The 13,458-nt window shown below is 39.4% G+C and overlaps 1 protein-coding gene across 1 annotated transcript; it reads right to left on the reverse strand.

Annotated features, from left to right (window-relative positions):
• Nucleotides 1–706: 706 nt before the first annotated feature.
• Nucleotides 707–8,192, reverse strand: LOC138847808 (vomeronasal type-2 receptor 116-like). Its single transcript, XM_070067622.1, has 3 exons — nt 7,764–8,192; nt 4,445–4,568; nt 707–1,620 (listed from the first exon to the last, which is right to left on the reverse strand). Exons 1-3 carry the CDS (start codon nt 8,190–8,192, stop codon nt 707–709), a joined length of 1,467 nt encoding a protein of 488 aa, XP_069923723.1.
• Nucleotides 8,193–13,458: the final 5,266 nt, after the last annotated feature.

Consider the following 13,458-nt stretch of genomic DNA (forward strand, 5'->3'; position numbering starts at 1 on the left):
ACAATGAGAATTTATTAAGATATTTTGGGCAACACAATATCTCTACAGAGGAACACTGTATGACCAAGCACCTCCCGTGTCTGGAAAAGGAATCTCACTTAAATGACAATGTCAACAAAGAGATGTCAAGCACTCAATAGCCAGGGCAAACAGAACATAAAGCTTGTATAATTAGATGTCTTAGCAAATATGAACAATTACATTGTCTGTACATTGATAAAAAATATAAATTAATTCAGTCTCCACCATTTCAGGGATAGCCTTTTAATATAAAATAACATTGTCGTTGTAGCCTGGATGAAAATTTACATCATAATTTATTTTTACTCAATATAAAATTTTTCTCTAAAATCCATTACTAACTCTGAGAGGGAGAGAAACACAACCCCATGCCTGTCCTGGACTGAGGCTACAACCAACAACAGGCAGTCAGACCCTAGTTTTTCAAATAGGTGGCCAGGACCAAGTTAACATGAAGATTCAACCCTTCCTTCCAGGGTCCCCAGGAGTCACACGTCCATGTCAGGAGCCAAAGCCAAAGGTAGAAATTTATGCCATGCACTCAGAATGCTAGGATAATGTCCAATACAATAAGTTTTTAAAGGAAAAATCAATTTTAGTTCCCCCATATTTCTGGAATGCTATTTCAGAGTGGATTCTTGGTACTAAACTCTAAATATATGATAATAAAACAAGTGGAAAAAATTTAGAATCCTTTAGAACTTGCTTTTGTCTTTAAGCCTTTCAAAGTGTTCTTCTCAGGTCTAATAAGAATAACATAGCACTTGGGAAAAAAGATGCAGCCTAGGAGCCCTGCACTGGAGGCCAAGATAGAGAAGACCTCCACGGCCACCATGACCTTCCCCTTGATGCTGTGGTAGACAGGCAGGAAGGTCACCCAGACACTGCAGAACACCAGCATGCTGAATGTCAGGAACTTGGCTTCATTGAAGGTGTCAGGCAGATTCCTGGCTAGGAAAGCTACAGTGAAGCTCACCAGGGCCAAGGAGCCCAGGTATCCCAGGACACAGTAGAAGGCAGTGGCTGAGCCCTTGTTGCACACCAGGATGATGTGGTCAAGCTCAGAGTGTGTATCTAACTCAATAAAAGGAGGGTAGGTTCCCAACCAGATGCCACAGAGAGCCAGTTGGATCAAGGAGCAGATGGGAATAACAGAGTTATATACGCCTGATACCAGCAATCTCCTCATTGTTCTTCCAGGTTTTGTAACCTTGAAGGCCAGAATCACAGTGATGGTCTTGGCCAGCACAGTGGAAAGAGCCACTGTGAACACAAGGCCAAATGCTATTTGTTGCAGGAGGCAGGTGGCTGTGTTGGGACGGCCAAGGAAGAGTAAGGAGCAGAGGAAGCACAGGAGGAGGGTGATAAGCAGGATGTAGCTGAGGGTCCTGTTATTGGCCTTGACAATGGGAGTGTCTCGGTGCTTCACAAAGACCCAGAGGACCGCAGCTGTGAGGACAGAGAAGCACAGAGCCATGCAGGCCAGAGCCATCCCCAGGGATTCTTCAAAGGCTAAGAAGGTCACCAGTTTAGGGAGGCAGCGACTTCTTTCCTGGTTTGGGTACTCATCATCTGAACACTGCATGCACTGCTTTGCATCTGATGAAGGAGAAATACTGAATTTTTACTTTGCAGAAATTTTGAATTTTTTCCTATTGTCAAAAATGGTCAACTCTGCAATGCCAGTGGGAGCTTGTGATGTATACCAGGGCACACCCAATCAGGTTTCTGCATTGCTGACCAGGGAGCATGCCCATCGGCAGATTGGAATAAACTCATTCAAACAACACCTTCAGGAGATGGGGGCTCAGTTAACTCATCCTGTGACACAGTGCTGTTCCCACGAGCATGGATGCTTTCCAGCCTTTGTCTGTACTATCTCCTAAGTCAGCCTCATGTCACATCCTGTATCTCCATGCTTCAGACACAGAAATAAATAACCCAAACCTCACAAGATAAACTTACCATCATCAATACTCCAATTGCTAGCATTTCCTGACTGCATACTACTTGATATCTGCAGAAAATGTCTTTTCTCATTTTATATTTTTATTTCCTTGGGAACCTTGTTTCAATTTTAATGTAAACTTGAGGTGCATTTTATCAAGTAAGCAACATTTGGATTTGAACAGAGGTGTTTTTTATAAATAAAGAAATTTGAGTGCAATTGATAATTTATCAAGTTATTGATTGAGAAATTAGATATTTTTCAAGTTAGTACATAGTATAAATTAATTTCAAAATGAATTTATTAATATATTACATTCTCTGGGTCACAACAATTGCATGATAATTACTATAACATAATTCTCACCAATTCTCATGTTAGTATGATATTAATAAAAGCAAAAGAGCTAACATTCCATTCATTGGTACCATTTTAAGATACTTCCTTTTCTCCACCTCACCTCTACCTTCCTCCATCCCTCCCTCCTTTCCTTTCTTTTTTCTCTTTTCCTTTCTTCTTTTCTTCTTTTTCTTAATTCCTTCCTTCATTTCTTCCTTTTTATTTTTTGAAATAGCATATTTTTAATTTACATTATAGTCAAAGGCTTAAAACTCCACTAAATCAAGAATTCGACAAGTAAAAATTAATGACTATAGTTCAGTGGGAATGGAGGCAAAGGCTATAAACAATAACCAAAACAAAGTGTCCATTTCACTTATACATATTAAATTTTAAAATAATCGTAGAAACTCTGAGTAATTTTTTATTTTGTATTTTTTGAACTTTTCAACTCATTTTCATGAAATCATGGCTTGTTACCCCATTGTTCTTGTGAATGGTGGGGAAAAACGTCAGCTCTGAACACCATGTTGTCTCTCTTGAAATAACATTTCAGTGCCAGTACGGCAAGAAATAAGTCATAGAGACAAGTCAATGAATGGACATATCTCTGTTTTAGTTAAATACAGAAGATGGGCTCCGGCGCTGTGGCATAGCAGGTAAAGCTGCCTCCTGCAATGCCAGCATCCCATATGGGCCCCAGTTCAAGTCCTGGCTGCTCCACTTCCAATCCAGCACTTGGTTATGGCCTGGGGAAGCAATAGAGAGTGCCCCAAGTCCTTGGTTGGGCCCCTGCATCCACATGAGAGACCCAGAAGAAGCTCCTGGATCCTGGCTTTGGATCAGTGCCACCCTGGCTATAGGGGCCAAATGGAGAGTGAACCGACAGATGGAAGACTCTCTCTCTCTCTCTCTCTCTCTCTCTCTCTCTCTCTGCCTCTCCTTTTCTCTGTGTCAATTTGATTTTCAAATAAATAAATAAATCATAAAAAATACAGATGATGATATTGGGGTCTGGCTATACTTGTCATAAGGTTTTGATTTAGGTTTTGTAGATGATACTTCTTCAATCATACAAGATCCCAATGTAATTTAGAGTAAATCTTTCTGGATTTCTTATCTTGAAGTACTCATTCCTGCTCTTGGGGTCTCCAGAGGCTCTGTCTTCAATCTCAGATACTTTATACAGTATTTGCACATACAAGCAAGTATTTTTTTACAACATGTTTCCAGAATTAGTTTTTTTTTTAATTCTTTTTTACTTGTTATTGAATTTTTGTTAAAAAAAAAGCATAGGTTAACTCTGTTCTGTTATCTTCTCCATGTCCAAAACTATATATTTCCTCTAGGAAATGAATAAAGCCAGATGGTTGCTACTGCTAACACAATGGGAATTGAGATGCTCTTTTGGAGGTAATCAAATCATTACTAGGTCTATTTCTAATATATTGAAAAAAAGAAATTATTTCTCAATGAGACCTTGCATAGTTTTTACATTCTCGGTACATTTTGTTTGATAGGTAATTCTTTTTATGTTTGTCTTGTTCAAACATTTTTAATGAGTATGCCAAACTATATATTATAGCAGGATGTGATATTCATACTTCACCTTGAATCTTTCCTTTAATAAATTCTAGAAATCTAAATGTAACTGTGGTACTAATTAGACATCCTTAATACCATGCACAAGATTAATGAAAGTGCAGGAAGGAATATGGTATTTTCACGATGACATACAAGCGCTTGCTCTGTGCTTATCATGTGTTTGTAAAGATGAATTGGTTTCATGATCTACAGGCACCAATAGAAAGTCTTGATTATTATACTTCCTGAATTTCTCAGCTGCAATATAGCAGGTTCCACCCGCAAATCTCAGATGATGACTCATCTAATGTGTTGTGATGTCTTTTGGCATCAGTGCTAAAGTTGACTTTCTAGAATGAGCACCACCAGACAACAGCTTAAACATAAAGAAATAGCTGTAGTGATCATAAGTTGATATATTGAATTAACAAGTACATATGTGCATAGAAAAAATGATGCACTAAAAATTCACTGGGTCCTACTGAAACTCTTTGGTTTCCCTTTTGTGGAGAATTAATTAGGACCATAAATTATGGATTGGAAATTTTCTACCTGTCTGATTGGCAATTTCTCTCTCGGGACACAAAACACAAGTATAGCAGCAGATAGGTCTTCCTTCCTGTGACATTTTCCTGAATCCAGGACCACAGCTCTCGCTACACACAGATCGAGGAGTCTGAAGGAAAAAGAGAAGCATGATCATGGTTTGGTTTATTATCAGCCACCGTGAAGGATGTCAGTAGAGCCCTCCTCACTACATAACACCTTGGTCTTCAATTGAAAGTCACAACTATATCCCCTCCTCCTGTACCTGTGGTCAATACCTAGACATCCATTTCAGTATTTCAACTATTACCACTCCTGTTTCACTGACCCTGATTCCCAAGGATTACAAAGGAACCTGATCATTTCACACTTAATCTCCTCACAAGACTACTCACGGATCTCTCTATGGGTATTCCTTGTCAAAAGAGAATCATACCACTTTGAATGCAACAGGCCATTCTATCATCTCTTCATTGATAAGTAAGCTTTGTTCATGTGGATTCTTGGAGGAAAACTCTCCAATTTTAATAAGCAAACGAAGACCACTAGGAAAATTCACAACGTTCTGGATATAGTAATGCACCATGTGGTTTCTTGTTTCATGGAAGGATACATCTTCTCCAGCGCTGTTTGTAAATTGGATTTTCCTAAGAAATGGATGGAGCTGGAGGACAGATATAATTGAAATACAGAGCACATCCAAATTAGTTGTTGGAAGTCAGATGCTCTAAACAAGCCCTCTTTCTTGTCTTCTGCATTCAGATTTTCCATTTGGTAGAACATTAGTTTTCTTTGGATGGTTAAACATCTCCTGGGTCAGGTACTCCTCTGCTCCCTCAACAAAACATCAAAGAGTGATTGTCCCCAATCAGAAAACTATAGTTTTTGGTCCAGAGGTTGACTGGAGCATAGGCTCTATTGCAGCCTTGGTCATGAAAGATTGGTTGGGGCTTTGTGGAATCTAACTTTACTGTTACTAGTTTGGAACCACATAGATGGCTACTGAAATAACTTGATAGGTGTTGTGATATATCACAAGTGTGCATCTACATAAGTTCTTCATAAGGTTCAAAATATAGTTGATGATTAGTGTATTTTGGTTGGGGAAAAATTAGAGATTTATGCATGATTGTTTCATAAGATATTTTCCATCAAGAGACTCAAGACAACTGGTAACACCTCAGAGGTCCATATTTATAAATATGTACATTATGTACATTACATATATCAGCAATATGTCTTATACCTTATAAGGTATACCTTAACACAGGTTGAATGTGGTACAACATGGTGTTCTTCCTTTCTTTGGTTTTGGGTCACTTATTCTGATGACTGTGACTATCTTTGACATATCAGGAAGTATGGTATGACTAAAGGCAAAATTTCAAATCTTTGAAAGCTTATTATGTTTTATATAGTATGTGTTAACCTTGGACCTTCTAGATCACAACACACCTGCTATGGGATACAACTAAGTTCTTATTTTTTTTTTAATTTTTTTAATTTTTTTTTTTATTTTTGACAGGCAGAGTGGACAGTGAGAGAGAGAGACAGAGAGAAAGGTCTTCCTTTGCCGTTGGTTCACCCTCCAGTGGCCGCCACTGCAGCCGGCGCACCGCGCTGATCCGATGGCAGGAGCCAGGATCCAGGTGCTTTTCCTGGTCTCCCATGGGGTGCAGGGCCCAAGCACCTGGGCCATCCTCCACTGCACTCCCTGGCCATAGCAGAGAGCTGGCCTGGAAGAGGGGCAACCGGGACAGAATCCGGCGCCCCAACCGGGACTAGAACCCGGTGTGCCGGCGCCACAAGGTGGAGGATTAGCCTATTGAGCCACAGCGCCGGCTTAAGTTCTTATTTTTTAAACAGTTTTCACTTAATTTTTAAGTAATGTAGAGGACAAAATTCACAAATAATTCAAAATTATATCTATGGAAGCCTTCTTGAAAAATTCATTTTCTTTACCAAGGTTTGACTCTAATCATGTGGATTATAAAATATGCTTCTTATGAGTAAAATATAATTAATTTATGAAGTAAACTTTCTCATGTTAATTTTTGCATATACATTTTACCTTTTCTACATATCACACTTATTTAATTTATTCTGCAAATTTATGAATGTATTTGTCCTTTGCATACACAAACAGAAGTTCCTAAATACATTCTATATATAGGGAATGGATTATGTAAGCTAGAGTTAAAACCCAGACAGATTCATTTGTAATCCAGAGGGCATATCCTGTGCTTACGTGCATCCTCAGTAGTCTCATGTATAAGAAATGGGACTACAGTCCATGCTCCCTGATTGCTGCAGAGTTTGTAAGGACAATTGGTCTAACATGCTTTATTTCCCATCCATTTCCTATCATGTTTAGGATATTATGTGAAATCCATTTCTATTTTCACAAAAAGTATCTTATGTCATTAAGGGCTGAAGCCACAGATTATACAGAATTATAGATCAATTTATTAATCGATAATTAATTATTGATCTAAAATCAATTATATAATAGTTAATTATTGATATAATAATTAATTGTGTACTATATTATATAATTACATAATGTATATAATTAACTTATATTATGTATAATTAATCAATTATAGATTTGATCAATATTTGCAACAAAATACATGGAATTGAGGATCACTATGCTGAGTGAGATACTGCAGGCCCAGGAAAGAAACATCAGGTGTTTTTCTGATTTGTTCAAGTTAATATACAGAGTACAAACACCGTGCATGTTGTTTCCATGAAGCATACCATGTATATGATATATACCCTAATTTCCCTTTATTAGGAACATTGTCATTAATCCCTCACCTTTTTAAATTAATAGTCCTATTCCAAGAAAAAGCTGTATATATGAATATATATAAATATCTACATGTGATGTACACGTAGCAGGATGCCAAAATTGTTAAATTTTACAAATGAAAAATGAATAGAAATGAAAAATAATTGGTCAATATGTCTTTTTTGGCTTTATATAAATTCCAAAGAATGTTAGGGAATGACAACTTTTTATCTGTTGTTTACTCATGTGTTTCATTGTATACTTTACAGTATTTCAGCCAGCATTAGAAACTTTTCTAATATGATTTCTGATTAGAAAGTAAACATTCAAAATCTACAGTGACTGAAATTTCCAGCCAAAGCCAACAATCACAGATATACCACTAACCAAAAGAAAGAGCCCATATTCTTTTGTACCTAATCTCTCTGAACTTGAGATGAAAAGCAGGGTCATGATGCTGTACCTCAATAAAACATCTTTAGATTCCATCAAGTGGCCAGTGCTTGTTCTGTTCTAAGGGAGGTTTACCTGCCAGGGAAGAATCATGGGCTGGGCTGCTTCTCCTGGAGATCCCATTTCTACTTTCTCCAAAAGCATTTTATGGAGGACATGAGCCACTGTGTAGACAGCATTGTAGACTAAATAGCTGGAGTCAGATATGGTCAACAGGTCAATATGTCCTGGAAGAAACTCTAAGGAAGTATTTCGTGAGCAGGTTCCAATACGTCCACAAAATGACCCTGCAAGTGAGCAGTGCAGATGGAAAAGCCATAATTTACTAAAGTAAAAGTCTTCTGGGTAGTGGGAAGGGTTTGCCATCTTGACAAAATGTTTGAGGCCAGGGATTTCTTCCTTGTGGGGTGAAAATGAGAAGCCTCCATGTAGAGAGTGCAACATGTGGTTTGTCTCAGACATAACAAGATCCCACTTTGATGTCAAGATCCACACCTTCCCCATGGTTTAAAAGGACCTCACTGAAATATCCACAATGATGAGACCTCTTACATCACCATAGAGTATATGCACATTTGCAGATGAAGCTCTGATGCTACTCATGAAAGTGAGATCACTATCCCCATACAACTTCTTTGTGACAGGGAGCTTCACTGTAAAGGCCACACAGACACTTTTCTTGAGCATCTGTGCTTCAAAGTACTGAAGGAACTGCTCTCCCTTCATGTCATCAGACACAAAGAGAGCCACCCACATCCAGCCAAAATGCAGCAACAAGTAGATCATTCCATGGCCCAAAGAGCTGTCACTGGTGGCCATCTGATAGAGTGAGGGAAACTGGTCCTTATCATTTAGCATGGGATCAAAAGGGCCATAGGTGAGCTGAAAGCAAAGAAAAACATGATCACATTTTTGTGAGATTTGTCTTATCTCACTTGGAAGTGAGTGAAAAAAAATCTCCCCAAGGTGAGCTTTAAGTAGGTTACTATTGTGTGAAAAGAAAAAGTGCAGTGAGATGAAAAATCTTGCTATATTGACCACAGAGAAGACCATGCTTCATATGCACATTACTTTAGGTTAATAAATGTGACTCCTCATCCTTAGCTTTAAAGAAAATCTGTCAGTTTCTGTATGCTCTTCATGTCCTGCAGTGGGGACTGAGGAATAAGAAACTTTGGATGCTGCTTCACCCAGCCAGTGGTCTTTCCCACATCCTTGCCCAGGGTGACTGGTGGAGCAGAGCCACCTTCTCCATGGTAGATAACTTTAGACAGAAATCTCTACTGTGTTGATCTCTTGGTATTTGGTGTACACGGATTACCACAGGAATCCTGCATTGTCTCCAAGAATACAATTACCAACCCTCTTTGATTTGGGGCAAAATAATTTTTCCAAAACAGAAACTTCCGCTCACCATGTGGCCTATGTTTGGCAGGCACATTTTCTTGTGTAGTGTGTCCCTGGGGAAGTATTTTTTAGATACTGGTGCAGACCTAGGGAGGAAGTGATAATGTCTCAAGTCATTGGGTCATGGAATTCATGTGGAATGACTTCCTGGTTCTACACATCTGCTCTGGCAGACTCAGCCCAACATCATGGCAGACATTTGGTGAGCAAACCAGCAGAGCTGGTTATATTGGAGCCCCTTGTCTGACTGGCTGCTTCGCTGTCTCCTGAAGATTGGATTCAATGTCCACATGTTTGATATGTAGAGTTGTATATGGCATGGCCACTGAGAATGTGAAAAAAATCAATCTGTGTGCTTGTGACTAATTAGGATTGAAAACATGATTGGTTGAGCTCCAGTATAACTGGATATGAGTCTCAACACTCCATGGTGGAGCCAGCCTTGTGGCACTGTGTGTGAGCCTATCAATGATGATACCAGCATCCAATTTTAAATTGTCAGTTCAAGTCCTGGCTAATATGCTTCCGATCTACTTGCCTGCCAATGTGCCTGAGGATTCAGCAATGTGTTACACAAGTACTAGGCCCCTTTCTACCATGTGGTATAACTGGAAGGAGATAGTGGCTGCTGGCTGCTGGCTGCTGGCTGCTGGCTGCTGGCTGCTGGCTGGCTCAGATCTAGGTGTTGTGGGAGTTTGGGGAGTGACCCTGTGGAATAGGAGATCCACCCCACCTCTGTGTGTATGTGTATGTGCCTTTCCTTCTTTCTCCATTGCTTTGCCATTTAGATAAACACATATAGAAGTCTTTTTAAAAATAATTTTTCACTGTTACACTCAGTGTTTTCCCAAAGAGAACCAAGAGGTAGATCCCCATATCCATTAGTCCTAGATCTCTGGGTGCCACCTGAGACAGTGCTGTCCTAGGATGGGGCATGTCTATGTGCTGTGGACATTTTTTATGAGGCATAGAGGTGAGACTATTAGATAGTCAATGCTTCCAGCAGGTGGGAGATGGTTACACAGGCCCTAGACAGGAATATTAAGAATATGGTCAGCCGGCGCCGCGGCTCACTAGGCTAATCCTCCACCTTGCAGCACCAGCACACTGGGTTCTAGTCCCGGTTGGGGCACCGGACTCTGTCCCAGTTGCCCCTCTTCCAGGCTAGCTCTCTGCTGTGGCCAGGGAGTGCAGTGGAGGATGGCCCAAGTGCTTGGGCCCTGCACCCCATGGGAGACCAGGATAAGCACCTTGCTCCTGCCATCAGATCAGTGCGGTGCGCCGGCCGCAGTGCACTGGCTGCAGCGGCCATTGGAGTGTGAACCAACGGCAAAGGAAGACCTTTCTCTCTGTCTCTCTCACTGTCCACTCTGCCTGTTAAAAAAAAAAAAAAGGAATATGGTCAACATACCCTGCTATTTGCCTTCATTCCTTATCCTTCCCCTGTTAATAATCTCATGTCCCTGAAAAATCCATGGGATCTCTCCTATACCATGGTGGAATATGTACACTCGGCTGCCCCATTTCCATTTTTCAGAGGTGAGAGAATGGTGTTGGAGGAGATTCAACTATTGTTCTCCAAATTCACAACTCATTTACCTGTGGGGTTTTGTAGAGCTCCAAAAGTGTTCCAAATTCAATGGACAATGCTGATGTGGTTCCAGCAATGATGGCAACATGTCTTCCTTGTTTATGGCAGCTGTAGTTAGGAAAAGCCAGATTCATCCCAGCCAACCAATACACTAAGCTCAATAAGGTATACTGTTCACTGGCAAAGGCATTGAAGAATTTGAAACCCAGGGTCAGGTTGGGGAGTAGCTGGGGGTCCTTATTGATCTCCTGGATGGCAAAGCGGAAGGCCAGCACGTATTGGTAGTTCTTCCACAGCCACCTAAAAAGAGGGGCAGCATCAGGGAGAAGGTTCAGAGCATGGAATTCAGAGCAACAACACAGCCATGCCCTGAAGCAGCAATAGTCAGACTCAGGCTTCCACTCAGTTGTGCCACAGCTCTTGCACATGGAGGAGGTGTGAGGGAGGTTCCAAGGGCTCTAGAAGATCCTGGCAAGGTCCTTGGACTCCTCTGAAGCAAACCATGTCTATGATCACTCTCACCTTCATGAACCCTCTAGGGAATCTTTGATGTGTTCAACCTAAGACAACACCCAGGAGCAAGCATTTCTGTTTTCAGTAATTTCTGGAGTAGCCTGAATACCACCTGACTCATCTGTTGTCCAAAATTTTAGAACATTCTCAGGGCCACCTGAGCTGTTTTTCCCTAGTCCTCACTTTAATTTTCTACTCTAATATTTTGCTTTGCTCAAATCAGATTTAACATTTTGTTTTCCTTGAATGTAAACATTTGACTCCTGAAATCTGTCAGATAATGGCTGATGATTGCTTAGTTTCCATTTATTTTTTCTTTATTGAATTCACATTTGTCATTTCATATTTTACACTTGCATGTTGCCTCCTGTTTTCTATATATGTTCTTAAAATTGTTATTAATACAAAGATTTCATATATTTCATAGATATTCTAAGAGGATAACCATATGTCCCTCCCTCAATTATCCCTCCTTCCTTTCTCTTTTTTCATTTAATCTTTGATATAACATAATCTCAATTTACTCTATAATCACAACATATATCTTAAGTGAAAATAGGATTTCTGAGAATTTAGGAACTCTCACATTTTATGAGAGAGTAGATGGTCTATTTCCTCACTATGGATTTCTTTTTTCTTCTTCCCTTGGAATTCTTTTGAACTTTTATAACTTATTACATTGCTTCCATAATTTGAAAGCTAAGAAAAGTCATACATGTTAATAAGTTACTTGGGACTCAATATATTCATCCAATCATTCCTTTAGTTACTTTGCATTGGATATTATGTTTCTGTTTTGGGCTTAATTAAGAGTTTGTCATTTATCCTTATCCTCAATATTATAAACACATTCAAAAAGTTTCTAATTGACAGTGCTTTATTTTTAGCTGAACAGTATTTATTGGGTCAGACAGTGTTGTGCATGTTGTTCTTATATGTGGAGTTTAAAATTTAATTTTGTCCTCCAGGTAAAAGTCAGTATTCTAGACACACTTAATCCAAGGAGATTTTCAGATATGTTGAGGACTTACTTGTTAAAAATGAATTCAACCTGGCACAGAAATCATGCTACTGTCATGTGTCCATAGCTTAAATTTATTTATTTGAATAATAAATTCAAACCATTGAATAAACTTTTTTTTCTTTTACACATTTAGTCTTAGTAATAGAATTTTTCATTGTGAAGGGCATACTGCATTCACCCTGGGTTATTTACAGCATGTGCTATCAGCTGAAAGTTGACTAGCTTAATTCTTTTTTTTTCCTGAATGCAAAGTTGTGAGTTGTTAAGTACAGAACCTGGCATGCAGAGTTATTATTTTAAGTAAACAGGAGTGTCTGACACCAAAGCAGACCTAGATATTAAGATATTTTGAGAAAAGTATACTAAATGCTGTTGCAAGCCACAACATGGATAAAATAGGAAAACATGGTGCACTGCAAGATGTTAGTCACAAAAGACCACAAAGGGTATGAATCAGTTCACATGGAGGGGCTATAACAGACTGCTCCTCAGACACACAAGACAGATGGGTGGTATAGACTAGGAGAGAAAGAATGAAAAATGTAGAGACACTGAAAAGGACTATGGGGATTTGTGAGTGGGTGATGAACATTAACAGGTTTATCAGCAATGAGTTGGTAACTCTTTTAAAAATCTTGATAAAAGACTTTATCTCATTATTCAATGATGTACCCCAATCATCTCAGAGAAATATGCAGCTTATTAAATGAAATTGATCATTAGAGTATTACATACAGTCACACAAAATGAATGCCAAATTAAAGGCCAAACACTGGGTAAACAAGTGTGGGATCTGCACATAAAATAACTCCTTTTATGCAAATAACAACACATCTTCCATCAGCTTTAAGGGAGTTCAGTCATTGTATTGAAGCTGGAGCTTGAAGCCAAAGTCCACAAAGAATTAATCATCTGGCCCATATTAACTAAAGGAGACTAAAGCATACATAATTTTATTTTAGAGTGTGACAAGCACATGAAGGCTGGCATGTCTGCACAAACAAGGGTGACCAGACACTTTTCTACCTGGGGAACAGAAGGCAGGGCAAAGCCTGTCCTCCTCTTTTTGGCGTGGGCTGACCTCACCCTGAGATCATGAACAAGACAGGTCCTCACTGTCTCCCAGTGTCCCTGAGATGAGAGATTACATGGTAACACTGTGCCTCAGAGGTTGCCAGGCCCATTATCAGTTGCCCACACTGCATGGCAATCTGCTGAGTGGATAAGCTTTGAAT

The sequence above is a fragment of the Oryctolagus cuniculus genome (assembly GCF_964237555.1).
Source record: "Oryctolagus cuniculus chromosome 16 unlocalized genomic scaffold, mOryCun1.1 SUPER_16_unloc_1, whole genome shotgun sequence".
Lineage (NCBI taxonomy): Eukaryota > Metazoa > Chordata > Mammalia > Lagomorpha > Leporidae > Oryctolagus > Oryctolagus cuniculus.